The 21,709-nt window shown below is 35.7% G+C and overlaps 2 protein-coding genes and 1 long non-coding RNA gene across 15 annotated transcripts in view; 2 read left to right on the top strand and 1 right to left on the bottom strand.

The window, feature by feature from the left end:
• LOC311077815 (complement C3-like) overlaps nucleotides 1–3,679 on the top strand; it is a 117,070-nt gene extending 113,391 nt beyond the window's left edge. Inside the window, exons 39-41 of the mRNA XM_084106444.1 lie at nucleotides 152–235; nucleotides 391–526; nucleotides 2,953–3,679. Coding sequence (XP_083962570.1) covers nucleotides 152–235; nucleotides 391–526; nucleotides 2,953–3,094 — 362 coding nt within the window. The 3' untranslated portion in view covers nucleotides 3,095–3,679. The remainder of the gene's footprint in view (nucleotides 1–151; nucleotides 236–390; nucleotides 527–2,952) is intronic.
• A 7,893-nt stretch (nucleotides 3,680–11,572) lies between these two features.
• LOC311077862 lies at nucleotides 11,573–14,751 on the bottom strand. Of its 2 annotated transcripts, XR_014605014.1 has the most exons (5): nucleotides 14,505–14,751; nucleotides 13,712–13,812; nucleotides 12,900–13,003; nucleotides 12,633–12,748; nucleotides 11,573–11,982 (listed from the first exon to the last, which is right to left on the bottom strand). It is a non-coding gene; the product is annotated as an uncharacterized lncRNA (long non-coding RNA). The 2 variants fall into 2 exon arrangements; XR_014605015.1 differs by lacking the exons at nucleotides 12,900–13,003; nucleotides 14,505–14,751 and having other exon boundaries at nucleotides 13,712–13,760.
• Nucleotides 14,752–16,484: 1,733 nt separating this feature from the next.
• LOC311077813 (complement C3-like) overlaps nucleotides 16,485–21,709 on the top strand; it is a 501,390-nt gene continuing 496,165 nt past the window's right edge. For all 12 annotated transcript variants that reach the window (XM_084106434.1, XM_084106433.1, XM_084106430.1 and 9 more), the window contains exons 1-4: nucleotides 16,485–16,596; nucleotides 16,681–16,876; nucleotides 16,984–17,152; nucleotides 17,336–17,412. In XM_084106434.1, coding sequence (XP_083962560.1) covers nucleotides 16,493–16,596; nucleotides 16,681–16,876; nucleotides 16,984–17,152; nucleotides 17,336–17,412 — 546 coding nt within the window. In that variant the 5' untranslated portion in view covers nucleotides 16,485–16,492. The remainder of the gene's footprint in view (nucleotides 16,597–16,680; nucleotides 16,877–16,983; nucleotides 17,153–17,335; nucleotides 17,413–21,709) is intronic.

Here is a 21,709-nt window from a genome sequence, read left to right as displayed (position 1 = left end):
CATGATGTAAATGATGACAATGTTCCTATTTGAGTGAACTATTAATTTAACCCCTGTGTAAATTAATAAAAAAAAAAAAAAGATTTCTGCCACTGAAATCCAATCTAATCAGTTATTATGCCAGTAACAATATTACACTTATGTTTGACAGTTTATAAAGTGACAGTGGATAAGATGGATCTGGCACATGACTCTGACATCTATCACCTGAAGGTGGAGCAGGTGCTGAAAGAAGGTACGGTTCAATCTTCTATCCATGCTACTCCACAGATCATGAAATGCATTTGAAATCTGTATGATTTCAGTTAAATGCAGTTTGTCCTTTATTCAGCATGAGGCTAATGTTGAATTGCAGTGAAAGTGTGTCCTAAACACTGTTCTGTCTTGTAGGCACTGATGATGATGTTGAGGGGAGAGTCAGACAATTTTTGGCTCGTCCCAGTTGCAGAGAACATTTGGGATTGGTAGAAGGCAAGTCGTACCTCATCATGGGAAAATCCGAAGACCTGCCAAGGCTCGGAGGAACGTAAGTGTCCACTCTGTGTCTGTAAATTACAGGATTTGCCTGAGCTTTATGTATTTAAAGTCTGCAGAATGTTGTTCATGGCTCAGTGTTGGGACAGTTGTATAATGCATTTTATATAACCTAGAATAGACTTGAACGAAGTAAGATTTCAGTAAACTTGAATAAATAAAGACATACAATTATCTCTTTCCCCTCCAGGTTTTATTTATTTATTTATTTTTTAAGTTGGCTGTTCCCTCAAGCATTTTTGATAATTTTCACAAACATTTCATGCCCCCAGAATATTTTGTTGAATGAATATCTGAACATGCAATAAATTGGCAAAAGCCAATTTTATTCTAGTTGTATGCATTCTTTATCAACACTTGTGTGTTGGTAAGTTTAATAAAAAAAAAAAAAAAGTAAAATTTTGAGCAAAAAGCTGAGAAAATCTTGTTTTTGTCAGATTGGATTCAGAACGATGATCAAAACACAGATGGAGTAGATCGAGTCCATCAACACCCCTAAAGCTTTACAGTCGTTTCCTCTTTATGGGTCGACATTTCATTCGGTAACATTAGCAAGTTTTGAATAATATGCTGTTTAATGTTGATGATCACGTTATTTAACATATGATTACATATGATATCGCTTCTTCTCCTGTGTTTTGATCAGGAGATTGTCTACTCTGAAATATCTTGTCAGTGGCGGGGAAAGAGTTAAAAATAAAATGACTTGAATTCAAATCTCCTGTGATGAACATGGGTTTAAGTTATTTTGATTATTTTTGTGGGGTTTAAAGTAAAAAATGGTATATATGGTATTACTCTTTCCCTGCCATTGATGGAATTTTCCAGCAATCCATGTTTTCACTGTTATATGGTAGGGGGCGCTATTATGCATCTGAAAGAGTACAGAATCTTCCGATCAAAACACAGGCAAAGAAGAAAGAAAAACAAGCAATAGAAGTATTACTTACGCACGTGTAAGCTAACGTGATCATAAACATTACATAGCATATAAATCAAAACTGCCTAGCATTTCCGAATGAAATGTCGACCCAGTACGAGCTGTAGGACTGTGAAAGCATTAGGAGTTTTGATGATTATTAGGGGCATTAGGGGTCTAATTATTAGGCTGTAAAAAAATAAATATTGACATAAGTGAACACTAATATTTATTTAAAGACAAAAAAGCTTTTTTGTTTTAAAATGTATGATAGGGTTGGGCGGTATTAGGGTAATATCGGATACCGCGGGATCTTAAAATAGCACCGGTATCAGTTTCAATACCATCATTACCGGCACTTATATAGCCTACAATATATATAATTTATTTATTGCCTAAAAAATGCTTATGTGTGGTTGCAGTTTGGCAATATTTCTGGTTCCAACCGAATGAGAAGGGAGAGGCGGTAAATACTGACGAGGCAATTTGTAAACTGTGCCATAAAAAGGTGACCGCGAGAGATGTAAACACCTCTAACCTAATGTCGCATCTCCGAAACAACCACCCACTCACTGCTGCCAGGATGCATTTTGTTCTCGAGTTCATTAAGCGCATTAAGTTTTGTATTTGTTAAAATATTATAATGTTTCATAACAATAAAGGACAGCATTCACAGAGATGGCGATCGTCAATGTCTTTAAACGAAACAATTCAAAACGAAAAAAAAAAGGCCACTCTGATTATTTAATCCATGATGTGCATTTCTCTCTAGGCGCGTTCATACAGAAATGCGATCATCAATTTCAGTAAACGAAACCATACAAAACGAAAAGAAATATAGTCTGATTAATCAATGATGTGCATTTCTCTCCATATGGGGCGCGTTCACTACAGAGATGGCGATTGTCAACTTCCATCTTTGCAGAAAAGTTTTATTAATAAAAATCAATGGTCGGCCGGACTCAGACACAACGTGCACGGCTTGATTTTTATTTTTTTGCCCAATCTGGCATTCAGTTTCTGAACGGTGTAGGCACAAGCCAACAGTTTGGTGACGCCGTCTGAGCCCATTATGTCATAATTTTTAATTAGTCACGGTAATACCGTATACCCCGGTAAAAAAGGGAGGAGGTTTGACGGTATCAAAATTTGAATACCGTCCAAGCCTAATGTATGACAAACTTCACGTAAGCATTATGCAGGAGGCAATTATTTTTGACAAGAAAATCATAAACCTGAGAAGACTCCATTAGACACACATAACACATATTTTGACCTGTTATTAAAATACATGTTTTGGTTCAGGTGAAACTGAGTGTGTATTAAATGTTTTTCAAAAATGTATAAAAACCAACACAAATACAAAGATTGTTAAAATAATTCTCCTTTTTATCACCTTGGACATCCTTATTGTTCATTGGCCCTTACATAAATGTATAGAGTGTAGTAGCTAAGTCAGTAATTTTGTCTGTTTTGTCTTCACTTGTCTGTTGTATTAGTCTGCAGTACGTCTTTGGAGAGCACACCTGGGTTGAATACTGGCCAACGAGACAGGAAAGCCAAACTCGAGAATACAGGGAGCGGTACATCGGCATCTCTATCCTCCAGGATAGCCTCCTCAATCAAGGATGTGCTTCATAATGTTGATTAAATGTTCAAAATGTTGATTACAGGATATTTTAAACATCCTCTCTTGCATACTCTCAATAAATCTTAAATAATATTGTTGGAGCTATAATACTCCAAAAAATGGTCTAAAAAATGGTGACTTGAATTCATTTTAGAATCCTGACTAACTAATACTTTGCAAGAATATTCTGATAATGTTTTCCAATCTGAATCACAAATCCAACATTATAATTTGTTTTGTGTGATATTTTTAAATCTGTATCTCATTTTAATAATCATAAGAAACTTTAAAGGAGAATTTCTGGATATCTGAATAGGCTAAACATTATTTGAAAGAAAAATAAATAAATGTGTTCAGATGATTATTTCTGGCATTTGCTTTCTGACAGGAGTTGATGTGGATGATGAAAGATATGGAAGAGGTATTGGGATAAATTACTTTCTAGAACATTCAAAAAGCAAAACCTCAAGAGGCCTGATGTGGAGCATCTCAAGTCTGGAAGCTTGTAGAAGAGGAATCTAACATCACACAGACAGGAAACTGATATATTCTATTGATTATTTTTCAATTAATAAACTGAATTAATGTTTTTTTTGGCACGCATCACCACCAACAATGCTAAATCAAGACAGAATTTCATTTATAGTGATAATTGGTCATTTTGAATGGATAAATGAGGCATTTTGGCAAGATTTAAAAAAAATGACTGTTCATCTTATTGGTCCAAGACATGGGAGATTTGTCGCACTTGAACTTTGACTGGATTCGAGGAGTTTATGTGGTTGTAATAAAAATTGTAACAAACACTTCCCTTGCGGGTCAATTTGACTCCCATAGGAATGAATGGGAAATGGGATTTTTTTTATTGGTCAAAAAACAGAATGCAGAATGCACATATATGAAGTTTACAATGCAGAACATGGTTTTATTTTTTGTGTGTGTATATATATTGAGCAGATTATTAAATGACAATATATGTATGACATACATGAAGAATATCACAACCTTTAATCAAATTTGAAGCTAAAATTTGAAAATAATATAATAATTATAAATCAAACAGCTTATCCATAAATCTTGTGGAATTAACACAAGACATTAGCCTGACCACTTTGCAATGATAACATTATCCCATTTATTTTTTTAGCGCGCCAGGCTACTGCTCACATGTCATGGAACAAACGTAGTTGTTTTTGTTAATCCTGTCATCCCGGCATTTCTCCCCTTGAGTTTTAGGTTTCGGGAAGGGAAAAAAATTCCACCCCCCTGCCCAAACTTTTAGGATGCCGGGTATCAGATTTGCACAATCCATACGCTTCGGCATGTTTCCCTCGCTCGAAAGCTTGCCAGACCTCCCGTGCCTAGTTACGGTTGATAAGCCACGATTGGCTTGTGGCAGTTTTTGGGCGTAGCTTAGCGAAGGGTCAATTCACAGTAAGGAGCACCTACCAAGGGACGAGATCTCAAGTCCTCCATGAAGGATGTATATCGGAGGCATTTGAGGTCTCACCCTTTCTTTTTCTCCTTTGCATAGACTGGGTGATGGAAGTAACAACCAACAATAGACGAACCCGCATACAGTGGAGCTTGACCGAGCAGCTAGAAGATCTCGATTTCACTGATGATCTGGCACTACTGGCTCACACACACCAACAGATGCAGGAAAAATCTGGAAAACTGGAGGAAACAGCTGCTCTGCTCGGTCTCAAAATAAACTCATCAAAAACTAAAGTATTGCGTATCAACAGCAAGAACAATACACACATAACCATGGAGCAAAATGCACTAGAGGATGTAAACAGCTTCACATACCTAGGTAACCACACTGTAAAAAATAAAATCTTAAAAAAATGGTCAATGACTGTCAGCTACGGCTGCCAAACAAAAACCGTAAAAATAAAGTAAAATATCCTAATTTAAACGAAGTGCAAAAAACTTTTACAGAAATTTTCCTTAAATGTTTTACAGAAAAACACTGTTATTTTACAACTATTTCCTGAATTATTACTATCAAACACCTTCATTGTAAAAAAATCCCATAAAAAAAGTCAAATGACTGTCAGCAATGGCTGCCATACAAAAACCGTGGTGACACACAAAACGCACCATACAGAAACACTTTAAACCCCAACAGAACATTAAACACTACCAGATCTCTCAGGATCTCAGCATCTTCACTTATTACAATCCAGACTTTATTTCTTTCATACTAACATTCTTATTGAGAATTAACAGAGGTTTAGAAGTTGAAGCTTTATTGAAAAGAATAAAGTTTGATGTCACCATGATGGAGATCAGTGTTTGCTTTAGTTGGGCTCTTGACCTTTTAGTTTTTAACTTGAATTTTTCTTTGGCTGCTTTAACTGTCTGTCTCTGATGCATATTTGTTATGGTGGGAATCCGAGAGAAACTCAGATCAGATAATGCTGGTCACTTTTTAGTGATAATAGACACCATGTAGTGTCCTGTTTCATTTATACCATCTGAAGTGTAATATCTGATTAAGTTGTTAAATATGTAAGGAATAATTGACGACAGGCTGTTGAATTATTATAAAAATAATGCACTCCCGAGGTGGTAATGCGGTCACGACGCGAAGCGTCCTTATACCTCGATACCCTCGCGAAGTGTCCTTAAGCGTCCTTATACCTTATACCTCGCGAAGCGTCCTTATACCTCGGGTGTGCATTATTTTTCTAATAATTCAACGGCCTGAAGTCAATTATTCCGCTTATACTACAGTTACCACACCTCGAAACATTGTTCAGATTATGTATTTCAAGACGTTTGTAAAGTTTTTGTCATTAAAACGCTCTTGTATGTAGGACTAATTTCTTACGCATCTAATCCCACGCCTCCCTTGCTAATTCCAAAACGTCAGTTTAGAGTTAGTAACGGAGGTTTGAGCCACTGATAGCAGACTAATGCTGGAGACACACAACTAGCTGACACATTCTCTGACTGTTTTCATCGACTGCAGCAGATTTTAAACACCGACTCTGAACACAGACTGAACGCGCTGAACACGCGTTTGGACATGATCGGTCATAAGTAGCCTATCAAATTACATTCATAACCGGCCTTAAGTGTGTCCCCGGCTTAATGCAGTTATTAATGCAGTTATTAGAGAGAGATGATGCAATAATGAGACAGAAAAGCATGTGCGTCATTAATATTATTTATTTATTAATTCAATTCGTTTTAATTAATTCGTTCATTTTTTTTCTATTATTGACAGATGACTGTAGACTAGCCAAATAAATGAAACACAAAGCCCTTTTAACAAGTAGGCCTATCAATAATTATTTATTTGTTAAATTATCTGCAAAAATCCGTGCTGCAGGACTATCCATTTATTTAGCCTATATTCAGTTTAATTTTCTATTGATTATATAGGACTATATACTTTATCTATTAAAATTAAATTGCATGTTTCCATTGATTGTGAAGCTAGACATTGAAAATTGCAGATCAAGCGCATGGGGCTAAATGTTTTTTCTTGTTATGAATTGTATCCTATTTTCCGTTATTACAGTTGACTACGCGAAGTGATATGGAACTGTAATGCGGTCAAGACCTGCCTGGAACTGCTTTAGCCGTGCGTCTCCCTGAAAATAATGCACACCTTAGAACGTTTGTCAACCAATCAGATTCAACCATTCAACGGCCCTGTAGTATAAAAGTTGTTAATTTTGGATGATAAAACTGCTATAGATGATCCTGCAGTGCTGTGATACTCAGATTTTATGAAGTCATTATACAGAAAATGATCCGTGCTGAATTCGTCTGGTCTGACTCAGTTCATCATTGATTGGGAGAGAACAGTTCAAACTAGGGCTGGGCGATATATATAGTAGGGCTGGGCGATTTAAATCGCGATATTGTTATGCGCATCTTATCAGTAAAGCCGGTTCCTTGATTAGTAGTAAATCGCCATCACCTGCTTTCAGATGGAGCGGCATTTAGGGCTGATGAGATAATTAAGTGATTAATTTAGTGATGATTGAGCATTATTGAAGACACCTGATGTTAACAAGCAGAATCACTGAAGGAGAAAATCACAAATTGTAAGTTACCAGGCTTAGGTGATGGGTGTTTGCTTTAGTTGGGCTATTGACCCTTATATGTTTAATTTAATATTTACTGTTGTTTGTCTGCTGTTATTGATTTATAACAGTTAAATGAACAAAGTAAAATGTTATCTTATAGTGTTAGTTATGTTTTGACATAATCATGCTGTGATCTGAAAAAGGAAACTTATTGAGATAGTTTGGTTTAACTTGTTAGCAGCAGTTTTGTGATTTTTTTTTACGATTATCAGTACTTTACTTATAATTCAAAATATTTAATAAACATTGTTCTGATCAAAAGACATTTGGATAAATTCATTTAAAACACAGACATCAATAATCAGCCTGTGAATCTCAAAAATGGTGACAATAATAAAACATGTTACAGCTGCTGCCACCAATCACAACTCAATAATGGCTCCCATCATGCATTGCGGTATGAATAAATTATGATCTGAATTGTCTTTGTAATTTACTTTTCCTAATTTAATATTCTGCTTTTAAGAAACTTTTAAGAAATCCTTTATATTATATCAAAAATTCTGGCCATTTATGCAGATTCACAGTTATGCTGTAACCAACAACATAAATCGAAGTCAGAAAGAAGGATTTTAATGAGTTCAGTGATCAAGTTAAAATAATGATTGTCATAATATAACCAACACCATCAGATCACTTTTTTTTTCTTTGTTCATCTGGCAGTTATAACTCAGATACCTCAGACAAACAAAATCTAAAGTTAATAACATATGGGTCAAGAGTCCAACTAAAGTAACCATTGATCGTCATAATTTGACGATCAATGGTTTGACGATCAAACCATTGATCGCTTACAATTTGAGATTTTCTCCTTCAGTGATTCTGCTTGTTAACATCAGGTGTCTTCAATAATGTTCAATCATCACCAAATTAATCACTTAATTATCTCATTAACTTAAACACTCTTGAGTGTGGACTCATACACTCCCAGGAGTGTTAATTTAACACTGGAGTTTTTGCTGTATACAAAGAGCCGTAGTTAACTGACAAGCTGAGCCATATCACATTAAATATCGCTGGCGATACGTCCGCGATATTAATGCGATATGGCTCAGCTTGTCAGTTAACTACGGCTCTTTGTAGTAAATGCCGCTCCATCTGAAAGCAGGTGATGGCGATTTACTACTAATCAAGGAACCGGCTTTACTAACGAGATGCGCATAACAATATCGTGCGATATATCGCCCAGCCCTAGTATGTATGTGTTGGTTTTAAACCTAAATCAAACATTTTATCAAGCATTTGTTGTTTCTTAAAACTTTTCTCACAAAACCCATAGCCCAATCAGAACAAATATAGACTGAAAGTCTTAATAATTCACAAGATTTAACAAGTTGTCAAATTCGTACGATACTCGTACATATTTGTATACTCGTACACAATCCTGCAGCTTTTACTCCTAGTGCTGTCATTGGCTACTGCCTCAATTCCTGTACATATTTATCGCGATATTTGTAAATCAGTTGCGCCACTTCTTGGAAAGTTGTCGGATGTCACACACACTGTCAGAAAGTTTATATTAATTGCAAATTGGTCCCCGTCTGTTTATGTTCCAGTGATACATGATGTCTCTCCACACCTCATAACCTACCTCTGTTTGCAAGAGTGGAAAAGCTTATCTGACATGTCACATGACATCAGATACTCGATTATTTTGTCATAATCAGATCAGTTACACTGCTGATAACTGTCCCGTTTGCATGTAAATCATTTTCATGATTATTGCTTGCTATTAAAGACATACTTTTATTCATAGAAATGCCCACATTTCAGTGAACTTAATACATAAAAATGCTTTTAACATTTAATTATGCAACACTCTTCACAGAAAAATATCCCACAGTTATGGATAAACTCACAACGTCATCAAGTGCTGTGCTGGGCACATTGGGCAACAAGTGTCCTCCAACGTATTCAATCCATGGCCAAGTTCTTCACATCTTCCCATGGGACACTGACAGTCTTCAGGTCTTCGTGAAACATCTGTCTCCATGTCTTCCTTGGTCTTCCCTGTCTCCTGCATCCTCCTGGCAGTGTCCACTTCATCACTGTGTTTGGGTGGTGTTGTTTGGGCATGTGTAGGATGTGTCCAGCGAGGTGCACCCTTTGCTCTGTCACAGTTTCTGAAAGTCTTCATGTGGAGTCCCACTCCTCCTCAGGATCTCTTTGATATGCAGAACCAATATTGAAAATAGTGATTTATCTTTTTCCATATTGTTAAAGCATTTTGTTTTCTCTTTTCAGCTTCATAAACTGTACTTGATGTCTGCCTAATGCCTTTTTCAAAAAAGGGTCAGTGCTCAACAGGTGTTTTGCTAAAGGACATATTCATTGCATAGTTACAATAAAAGTGACCAATAATCACAAGGATATAGAATGAAAGTTGAGAATGTACAATGTTGTGCTTATGTTTTTGCCTATTTGTTCTTTAAAGCGAAGAAACAAATGTATGTTCACATAACAAAGTTGAATCTCATCTCTTGGTTTGTAAATATATAACTTCATCATAGCAATTTTTTAACGTTAATGTATGTGTCACTATAATAGATTGCTCCTGTATCTGGAAATTTTTAATTAACTGATTTTTATACTGTTGTGCAGTAGTTTTGGCACTACATTTGTCTTTAAACAGTTTGACATTAAATATTGGAATAAGCTTTCAAAATGGTGTCCATTCATTGTGCTTTTGCTACATTTATTTGAATATAACTGATATACCTTTAATATACTGTACATACAATGTACATGTTAGAAGCACTTTAGTACATGTAATTATTTTTAATTAAAATACTGCAAAACTACCCCTGCTGTAGGACATTGCTTAGAAAAAAGTTTCCCTTTCAAATGTATTTATGCTTCAGTCTAAGCAAATTTGTGTCATTGATCATGTGAACTCGTTTTTGGATGGTAACCACACAAAGGAGTCTTTTGTTTTTAAATATGAGTTTTATAATTTAATTAGAAGGAATGCATGTTTAACAGCCTAAATATAAAATATTTAAGGTATCTATCCATGCAGGCGGAACCAGAAGAGAGCTGTCATCATTTACCATAAATGGGCATGTAAGTGTGACGCATCTGTTCAGCTGGGTTTGTATTGGCTGTGACTTTATCGCAGAACTCGCTGTGATTGGACAATCGTTTAACCCATATAAAACGGCGGTTCATGTTACAAAGTATGTTTTGGTGTTATTATTACGTTAGTTATACATTAAGCTAACTATAAAGTGCCTTTATGTTGTGAGAAATTACTCCTTTACCGAGATCCTAACCCTAACCCTAAGCATGTCTGCACATTTCAATGAACTACAATACAATGCTTCCTGTTCCACTGATAGAATGACAGAGATATGTGGGTAATGTAGTTTAAAACGTTTAGTAATAAAACAATAAATGTTAAATAAATAATATATTTAATGGACAACTGGATATCTAAATTTGTTTATTGTGCAAACCTTTATGACATATATGAGGGACAGGCTGAAATTTGATATTTTACTGTGAGCACTATAAAAATAACCTTTATGCCAGCTTTCCATATATGTCTGAAAACTGTGGCCAATATTATTTATTAAACATAGTATAAGCAGTTGTCCAGCCAATTTTCTCTTTGATACACTAACCGGACTTTGAGTTACAGCCATTTGAAATGTGCATTTGTTTGCTCTTCTGGGGGCCATTGCTGGGGCCCTGGGGGTGGAAGGACAGTATAATCTACACAGATCTACACATACTATTACTATTACACAAGGATAATGCACCATTCAGTAAAACAACAAAAAAACAGTGCCAACATTTCCTTTTCACCGCCTCTTGCTGCTTATATTCCTGACATCAGTGATATATAGAGTATACTATATAGAGTATACTAGAATGATCAACATGGATCATCTTCAGTTAAGCTTTAAGTATTTATAGCAAGATAGCCCACTGCAGCCTTGTTATTCACATAGCTTCCTTTTATTTCACTGCAAACTGGCATACATGCATGTATGTGCAACTTTTGTTGCATTGTTGTCCCAAATATCATTAACCCTTGTGTGGTGTTCATTATTACAGTGTGTGGTCATTGAAAATGTGTTCTGATATATTTCTCACAGAAAATGAGCCAAGGCCAATGAGTCTCAGTTTGAAAAAAGAATTAATTGTATCATTTTTCTTTTGATAAAAAATGAAAAAGGGTCCAACAGACCCGAACACCATACAAGGGTTAACCAGATCTAAATTTTTATGTCCCAAGTAAAAGAATCATGGTCATTAATTATATGTAATTATTTATAAGTTATTAATTATATGTAGTTATTTTAAAAAAATAAGAAATTAAAATTTCTCAAATAAAAATTTATATTTACTGTACCAAACACCACTTTCAATACACAATAGTCACTATACTTTATTAAACAACACTTTATTGGAGAACAAAGCATAAAGTTGATAAAGTAGCATAAAGACAAATGAGATTCAAGATAAATAAAAATGTGTCTTCAAAAATACATTAACATCATATGAATCCATTCACAGCTGCTGAAGCCACAAAACGAGTGCCAGATAATCATATTCAGTCACCTACAGAAAACAGATTTGATATTGTGTTGGAAAATAATGATTCATTATCACAGCTAAACTGGTTTCTTGCTCTTCCCTGTATGTCTCTATCGTGTTCTTCTTCCTTGTCTAAATAGTTTGTTCAGTTGAAGAACAGAAGATGTGATCACTGATGTGGTGTAGCTTTTTCTCAACCAGAAGAAGAAGTCTCAATATCCCATTGTCAGGCGTTCTCCAGTCCTGGTCTGAAAGTAAAACAAAAAACAGAAACCATTCAAATAAAGTTGTTTAATGGACAGTCGGGTCAGCTTATGTTCTGCGTTATTTAAAGCAGTGATGGTTTACTCTGGCCCTCAGCGTCCACTGTCCTGCACATTTAGCTCCAACCTCAAACCCTCCTGCCTATTGTCTAGAAGTAAACCTGAAGACTTTGGTTAAAATTTTCAGATGTGCTTGATTAGGGTTGGAGGTTAACTCTTAACTAACCTCAAAAAGTAGAATGCAAAGGGCCAGAGTTGCCTGTTCCTTACAGAAATTTACAAAGCAGCAGTCAGTACATTATATAATATACACATTGAAGTATTATATATATATATATATATATATATATATATATATATATAATATTGCAGCACATAATATAAGCTAAGTACTGAACAAAAACAGTTTTACCCATATCAACAGCAACATATTTTAAAAGATTTTTAAGAAAGGCATGGTCTCTTTTGAGCCTTTGCCAGTGATGCTTGATTTCTTTCCAGACAACATACTCTTCTGTCAATTGTTTCAAGAGCTTCACTTGGTCAAAAACCAAGTGATAACCTGTACAATGTAAAATTGTCAACATCAAAATTATGTACAACATATTGCAGCCTTGTTTCAATACAATACATACCAATGGACTCGCGCACTTTTCTGTCATCTTTGGGCACCAGATGTTCCTTCCTCACCCGAAACAAAGGACTTATTCGATTAGCTTGCGTTGATATAAGGACTGGTCTTCCTTCTCGGCTGTAAAACAAGAAAGTCTCGACTTACTCTATGTGCAATTACTATTGTTCTTTAAAAACATAAATTAAGACAGTTATATATAAGTTAATTTACCATATGATTCAGGAGAGAACATTTGATGAGTAAATACTGATATATTTAGAAACTTCACCTGGGAAGGGCTGATCACGGCAAGATTCGCTGCGACTCACTAGTAGCTCTTGTGAGGGTTGAGTTTGATATTGGTAGAGCTTTAAAAAAAAGGACTAAGTAATCCTGCAAAACAGAAAGGAAGGAAATTTTAATACATTACTTGCAATTAGTCAGTTTATAACTGTAGGATATGTTTTCTGTGAAGAGTGTTGCATAATTAAATGTTAAAAGCATTTTTATGTATTAAGTTCACTAAAATGTGGGCATTTCTATGAATAAAAGTATGTCTTTAATAGCAAGCAATAATCATGAAAATGATTTACATGCAAACGGGACAGTTATCAGCAGTGTAACTGATCTGATTATGACAAAATAATCGAGTATCTGATGTCATGTGACATGTCAGATAAGCTTTTCCACTCTTGCAAACAGAGGTAGGTTATGAGGTGTGGAGAGACATCATGTATCACTGGAACATAAACAGACAGGGACCAATTTGCAATTAATATAAACTTTCTGACAGTGTGTGTGACATCCGACAACTTTCCAAGAAGTGGCGCAACTGATTTATAAATATCGCGATAAATATGTACAGGAATTGAGGCAGTAGCCAATGACAGCACTAGGAGTAAAAGCTGCAGGATTGTGTACGAGTATACAAATATGTACGAGTATCGTACGAATTTGACAACTTGTTAAATCTTGTGAATTATTAAGACTTTCAGTCTATATTTGTACTGATTGGGCTATGGGTTTTGTGAGAAAAGTTTTAAGAAACAACAAATGCTTGATAAAATGTTTGATTTAGGGTTAAAACCAACACATACATACCATTGCGAATATTTGCCTTTGCAGCTGTCCGTCTCCTCCGTTTACTTCTCCTCAAACAATAATGGGCTGACTGAGTCCGAAAGGCCCTTTGGTCTTTTCAGCTGAAAAAAGAGAAAAGAAAATATCATTATGTATAATATATAGGATTATTTAAAGGAAAAAGTACTGATATACCTTACAAATATTGGATGTTACATTATAAAGCCTTACAAGCATGGCAAGTGTTGTGGTTAATATGCATTTACAACAAATATCACTTATATATCAATACTGAGGTAAAAGCATGGTAAGTTTTGTGATTACTGTCCTTTACTAAATCAATCACAGTAAAACTATGGTTACTGTGGTAAAAGCATGGTAAGTGTTGTGGTTACTGTGGTAAAAGCATGGTAAGTGTTGCGGTTACTGTGCATTTACAATAAGTACCACATTAAAACTACAAATACAGTGTGGTAAAAGCATGGCAAGTTTTGTGATTACTGTCTTTTTACTACACTTATCACAGTAAAACTAATGTTACTGTGGTAAAAGCATGGTAAGTGTTGTTTTTACTGTGCTTCTACTACAAATACAACTTTGGAACTAATTGTACTATTTTTAATCTGATATGATTATCTCTAGGCCTATAGCACGTCACGTGACAGGCAGTGTTAATCACCCTGTTTTGAATTAGAAAGCAATGAAACGCAAAGTCTCCGTGGAGATGGCAGATATAATGGCAGATTAATATCGACAAACAGAAAAGACATTATATCACACATTATTAGGACAGCGTATTTAGGTATTTACTTACCAACATCTGACACACGTGAACTGATGCCAAATATCGCGATGTGTTCGGAACGAGACTTCTTCAGCGCGATTTCCTACTGATAAAATATAATTTAAAAAATATCAATAAACAGCAAAGCAATCCAGCTTCCCTGGCAATAAGACCGAAATAATAACATAAAAAAAAAATACATAAAAATACATATGATCTCGTGAATAAATGTTGATTACACAGCTTTTCTTCTCGATAAATGATAGAAGAAATTATAAAAATATAGCTTTCTGCACCAAATGTGCCGAAAGCTATATTTTTATAATTTCTTCTATTATTTATAGTCATAAGAAATGGCCACCTTACAAATCTAAAGTTTCTAAACACAACTTATTGTCCTGACTCAACAGTTTGTAATCAAACCTCCGATAAAAATACGTTATCCAGCTTCTTAAAGCAGTGTCCTACCTATGACAAGAAAACGCTAAAACTGCAATTACTTGCAACTGCAAGCGTCTTAGAGCGTTGTTAAACTCACCTTTTAATGTCGTTTTGCCTGCAGTTGAGGGTTGCTTTGGTCAAACTCACCTCTGAATGCCGTTTTACCTGCAGTTGAGTGTTGTTAAATTCACCGCTGCGTTGTTAAACTCACCGCTGAATGATCACGTGCGTTGTTAAACTCACCGCTGAACGCGCTAAACCTTTGCGGGGACTTTAATATCAGATTGCGAGGGGTTTTAAACATCAAAAACCAGTTGGAGGGCCAGATAAAAATGATCTGGGTGCCGCCATTTGACTCGCCCTGGCATAGATAATATTTTGTAGCCCAATGAGAAAAAATGGAGTAAATAATTTAAACAAAATGAACAGCATTAGCTGCTATAGGAAACCTGCTTTGGATGTATTATGTTCAGGACAAACGTAATAGCACTGCAATAGATTGGCTATATTAGGTTAAGGACCAACGTAATAGCACTGCTTATATGTTGGCATGTAACGTAATTGCGATTTGCAAAATAGTTTCCTCAGAACGTATTTCATGTGATACAGGGTTGCAACCAACAGTAAATTAACAGTAGCCTACAAGTAACAGGTTTTTTTTTTATGTAAAAAAACCTGGTACGGTCTAACAGTGTAGTTCAGAAAATAATCATCTTCAGTTTTGCTTTGTAAGGTTTTTGAAGTGCTATGTGGCTGGAGATTAAAACGTTCTGGAAGTTTTTAGGGGTTCAAGCACGAAGTGCTGAAACCCTATTGTAATTATTATTATTATTATTATGTCAGGGTTCTTTACATAATCAGTGCATTGATGGTTTTGTAAATAACAAAAATATATAACTTTGTGAAACTTAAAAAGGTTCGCCAGTGATATTAGAACTGCTGCTCATTGGATGTTTTGACATCGCTAAAAAAAAAAAAAAAATCAAACTTTCAGACATCATTGCAGGTCTGCAGTTTAGACATTTCATGACCCCTAAAAAATCAATAGAGCAGCTCCCAATTTACCAAAGGTTACATTTACATTACTGTTTTTTGCAGGTCATTTACTGGAAAACTGCCCTCAATTTGACTGACATCAGCAAAAGTGTTCTTTCATGATAGACATCTTTATGTGGTTTTCAAGCCTGCCGATCATGAAATGATCTCCATTTGCTGGAGTAACAATGACAAGCTTACAGGAGGAGTCACTAAACAAAGTCTAGTGGACAAATATCTAGTGGACTATTGGTCTTTGATTCTGAATGTTTATGTTAAATAAATTCAGTTCCCTGAGAGAAATCAAAGTATCCATTTACAAAATAAAAATTCAAAAAGGTTATTTTAAACATAGCAATACGTGCCATACTGTTTAATTCTACGTGGGTGAACTTAAATACTCCCTTGTGTAATTTCCAGTAAAACAAACTGCAAACAAAAAAAGCAAGAAAATAGATAGATAGAGAAATAGACAGAGAGATAGAGAAATAGCAGTTTGGACTGTGAGGGTCACGGAGGCGAGTATAAATCTGAGCTGCTGCATGTTCAAACACACACACACACACACAGACACGATGGAGGTGAAGCTGCTGTGTCTGACTGTTGTTCTTCTCTCCTCACCCCTCCTCACACTGTGTGACCCGCTGTGAGTATTAAACACACCGTTTGCTCATAGAGTTACTAATAATCAGTTTTTAAGATTTCAAACGCTGTGATTTGATCTCCTCAGGTTTGTTCTGTCAGCTCCTAATTTGCTGAGAGTGGGTTCCTCAGAGAACGTGTTTGTGGAGGCTCAGGATTACTCTGAAGGATCTTTTGATGTAAAGATCTCAGTGAAAAACTTCCCAAAGAAAGACACGGAGATGACGTCCAAAACAGTGACACTGACAGCAGAAAACAATTACCAGATCCTTACAGATATAAAGGTGATGCCACCTTATGTAATTTACAGTACATTTTTGTTTGTAAATTGAAAAATGCCTTTTCTTTTATTCAAAATTTGCAAAAGACTAATTCATTTTCTGTTCTTTAGATCCCTGATGATAAGGACTTCTTCTCTGATGACCCTCTGGAGAAGCAGTATGTGTATCTACGAGCTCAGTTTCCATCCCACACTCTGGAGAAAGTGGTCATGGTCTCATTCCAGTCTGGATATATATTTGTACAGACAGACAAGCCCATCTACACGCCTGCTAGCACAGGTACGATTCAGTGATGAAACATGACAAATATAGAGTGAATTAATGCACAGTGTGAACTTTAAACGTTACATCATTGTGGATGTTTATTTGTAAACTGACTGCTACTTTTATCAGGGTTTGAATTTACAGAAAACCAAACAAACAGAACTCATATTTCCTTTTTTGCTTTGACATCCTTTACAGTCAAATACAGGATTTTCTCTCTGACGCCCAACCTGAAACCACTCAGTGTTCACACTGGAGTTACGGTGGAGATCATGGTATACAGTTTAATAAAGCACACTGTTATAACAAACACACACACACACGCACGCACGCACGCACACACACTATGGCAAGCCAAAGTATTCATAAACGCCTGGTCAGGCGTCTGATTGCACACTGACACGTCAAAAGCTTGCGTTTTGACAGACAAACGCGCGTCCCTGACGCGCGATTTGCCATAAAAGCGCGCGGTCTTAACGTGCGCTTTGTGGTCACTGAAAACGCGCGTCAGAAACGCGCGGTTTTTGCAACAAAACGCGCGTCCTCGACGTGTGATCTGCTATTTAAAACGCACGTTTGCAACGTGCGCTTTGGGGTCACCGAAAACGCGCGTTTTTGATGCGCGTTTATAATACCAAAAATGGCCGTTGAAAACGTGTGTTTTGACTAGGACGCTTTTGACATGTAAACAGTTAACCCAAACAGGCAGTACAAACGTGTGTGAAGTTTCCAACCAGGCGAAAAGGACGCGTGAAATATGAGTTAAAATCAGTTTGAACAGGTCAGTGTCAATGGCTGCTGAAGGCTTGGGTCTAACCATTTCTGTGGGCTTAGGGGGGTTTAGCTACTGTTCATAGTCTAGACCAGTGGTTCCCAAACCTGTCCTGCCGGCACCCCAACACTGCACATTTTCTTTGTCTCCCTAATCAAACACACCTGATTCAACTCATCAGCTCATTTTCACATGGGTTAATGAGCTGATGAGTTGAATCAGGTGTGTTTGATTAGGGAGACAAAGAAAATGTGCAGTGTTGGGGTGCCAGCAGGACAGGTTTGGGAACCACTGGTCTAGACTACCACCATTTAACATGCCATAGATCCAGAGGTGGAAAGTCCAGGGGTCAGAAAGTAAAAGTCCTGCCATATGTTTATTCCACCCATGAACTCACACAGCAAAAACTCCAGTTTTAAATGAACTCTCCTGGGAGTTTATTTGGCTCCAGACTCAAGAGTGTTAAAGTTAATGAGATAATTTAGTGATTGATTGAGTGATGATTGAGCATTATTGAAGACACCTGATGTTAACAAGCAGAATCACTGAAGGAGAAAATCTCTTTTTTAAGTTACCATTATTGTGATCAGTGTTGGATTTAGTTGGGCAGTTGACCTTTAAACTGTTGATGTTATATTTAGTTTGGCTGCTGTAATTGAGTTATACCAGCCAGATGAACATCAAGAAAAGCTGATCAGCTAGTGTTGGTTATGTTTTGACATAATCATCATTTGACCTGAATCACTGAACCCATTTAGAGCCGAATCTCTGACTTAAATGTATATTGGTCATTACAGCATCACAGTGATTCTACTGAATAAGATCCAGATTTCACAATATAATCCAAATGATTTATCAATGTTCTGATATAAAAAAAAAAAAATTAAAAAACATCAAGATTCAGTGTATGATTCTCAACAATGGTGACAAAAAGAATATTCAATTAGGGAAAGTAAATTACTAAGACAATTCAGATCATAATTTATTCATACTGCAATGCATGATGGGAGCCATGCATGAGTTTTGATTGGTGGCACCCAGAATGCACTGCAACATGCTTTATTATTGTCACCATTGTTGAGAATCACAGGCTGATTCTTGATTTCTGTGTGTCCAAATAAAATACTTTTTCAAAGTCTTTTGATCAGAACAACTTTTAAGAAATACTGTACAATCACAGGCTGCTGTAATCAACAAGGTAAACCTAACTCTCTAAATGAGTTTTGTGATTCAGGTCAAATGATGATTATGTCGAAACATAATCAACACCACCTGATCAACTTTTCTCTTTGTTCATCTGAGAGTTATAACTCAGATGCAGCAGCCAAATAAAATCTAATGTTAATAGATTAAGGGTCAAAAGAGTCCAACTAAATCCAACACCGATCACCATAATGGCAACTTTAAAAAAAGAGATTTTCTCCTTTGGTGATTCTGCTTGTTAACATCAGATGTCTTCAATAATGGTCAATCATCACTCAATCAATCACTAAATTATCTCCTTACCTTTAACACTCTTGAGTCTGGAGCCAAATAAACTCCCAGGAGAGTTCATTTTTTTGCTGTGTGAGTTCATGGGTGGAATAAACATATGGCAGGACTTTTACTTTCTGACCCCTGGACTTTCCACCTCTGCATAGATCAGGTTATTCAGCCTATCTATTTTGTCCTTTTTTGTAGAACTTATAGAAATAATATATTTAAATTGCAGTTTTATCAAAATTTAGATAAAAATAAAATTGCCTTGTTTTTCTTCGCTCATGCCTTTGTCCCTATGTGGTTTAGGTCACTTATTATCATTAAACCCAAGCAAAACAGCATGGAATTATCAATGGCAAATTTTACAGAGGAGGGGATTATAATTGGTGAGTTATTATAGTTATCATTTAAGTTAAAAAAAGAAAGAGAGAAAAAACACCGTTTTTTTTTTTCCAATTGTAATTTTGGTAACATTTTACAAAAAGGTTTCATACATTATTTAAGTACATTAATTCACATGAATTAATAATGAACTGCACTTCTACATGTTAATTTCAAATTTCATTTCAACCTTTACTAATATTTATTAAAATCAAAAGTTGTTGTTAACATTACTTAATGCACTGCGAACTAACAGGGTACTAAAAGGGTACACTTCTCAGATTAGTAAAGTAAAACAAAGTTGTTAAAGTAGTTTAAGTTTATGAACATTTTAAATGTATACAATACATAATGTTGTTTATATATATATATATATATATATATTATTATTATATATTTTTTTTTTTTACAAAACATTTTCAACCCTAAAACTTCAAGAAAATCAATGTTAAATATCTGGACAAGTTCTGGGCCAGATTTTAGGTTGATGTCTCAATAAATGAGCTTTAGGAAAGATTGTATTGTGCGCAGTACCAAAATTTTCCACTAGATAACATCCAGACTCCACCGATGAGATCTTCGACTTCCATGTATGGTTTTTAGTGATCTGAACCTTATATTTCCATACTATTCCAAATATGTATGAAGTAGACATCCTATTCAGAAATAGTTAGGGCAGTAATCTTAATATTTGATTTGAATTCAATCTCTAAAACACATATAAAAATGTACGGAAAGAATCAAAGCCCGAGTTATAGTTTGCCTCCACATCACAAATGAAGAATCTATTGGTATTTATCTACTGCTGTCATTTCTTTTGATAATCACTTGTTTGGGGTGCTCCATTTTTAATTTAATTTAATTTTAATTCTGTAATGGTAATGTATGTACAGTATTTTAATGTACAGTATGTCATATTACACCTCTTTAGATGCTATCTTCAGTCTAAAAATGTATTTAATCAAGTAAGAATATTCAAATATACAGAAATACAATCCAGATATACATCAAAATAACTTGAAGGTTGCAAAAAGTAATGCAATAATGATTTAATGTAATTTCAGAACCGTTCTGAGATAGTATTTTTCATGTCGTGTATGTTGACATTTAGTAGGCTACACTATGATTGCCCAAAGAATTCACATTTAACTTTTTAATGTTAACAAATGTATAGGTAATGCAGAGGAGTACTGTGTGCTTTGCAGCATGCTGCAGACGAACCCAACAAATTGAAATGGTATACAACTTACAATACACACACCCAAAAATCATTAGTTTAACTTTATGTGCCATGTTTTTAGGGCCCAAGCCCTGAAAGGACGAAGGCCCTATTGTTTTCGGATTGATTATTTTTAGGGCCCAAGCCCTGAAAGGGCGAAGGCCCTATTGTTTTCCTTAGGATTATTTATTATTATTATTATTATTATTATTATTTTTCTTACGACTATTCAGGCACTTTTGGGGCCCTTAACATGCTCAAAAACTCTTGAAACTTTGCACACAGGTTAGAACCCGCGGCCATCAGGGCCGGGCTGAAGCTGGTACCCGGGCGTGGCAGGGGGGCTCGACAGCGCCCCCTGGAACGGGGTCCGAAAACTTGGTCCATAAATCAAACATGCTTGCATGTAATCATATGAAACTCGGTACACATACAGATCTCATCGGGCCGAACAACTTACGCACTCTATGTTATTAGCTCCGCCCAACAGGAAGTCGGCTATTTAGGGTTGTTTGGAAAACACATACAGTGGAATATGAAAGACTCCTCCTAGGGAACCTATCTATCGATCTAGATGTAGATGACTATCCATCTATCTAGAGATGTAGAGATAGATTATCCATGTTAATGGGTTGACTGGTTTTATTTGGTGCTAATTGAGGTGAAGACTTCATAACATAAGCCTTATAACATAGACAGCATTTATTTATATTTGAAACCT

Source organism: Abramis brama (assembly GCF_963993115.1).
Source record: "Abramis brama genome assembly, chromosome: 2".
Taxonomy (NCBI): domain Eukaryota; kingdom Metazoa; phylum Chordata; class Actinopteri; order Cypriniformes; family Leuciscidae; genus Abramis; species Abramis brama.
This window is presented reverse-complemented; position numbering and strand designations above follow the sequence as displayed.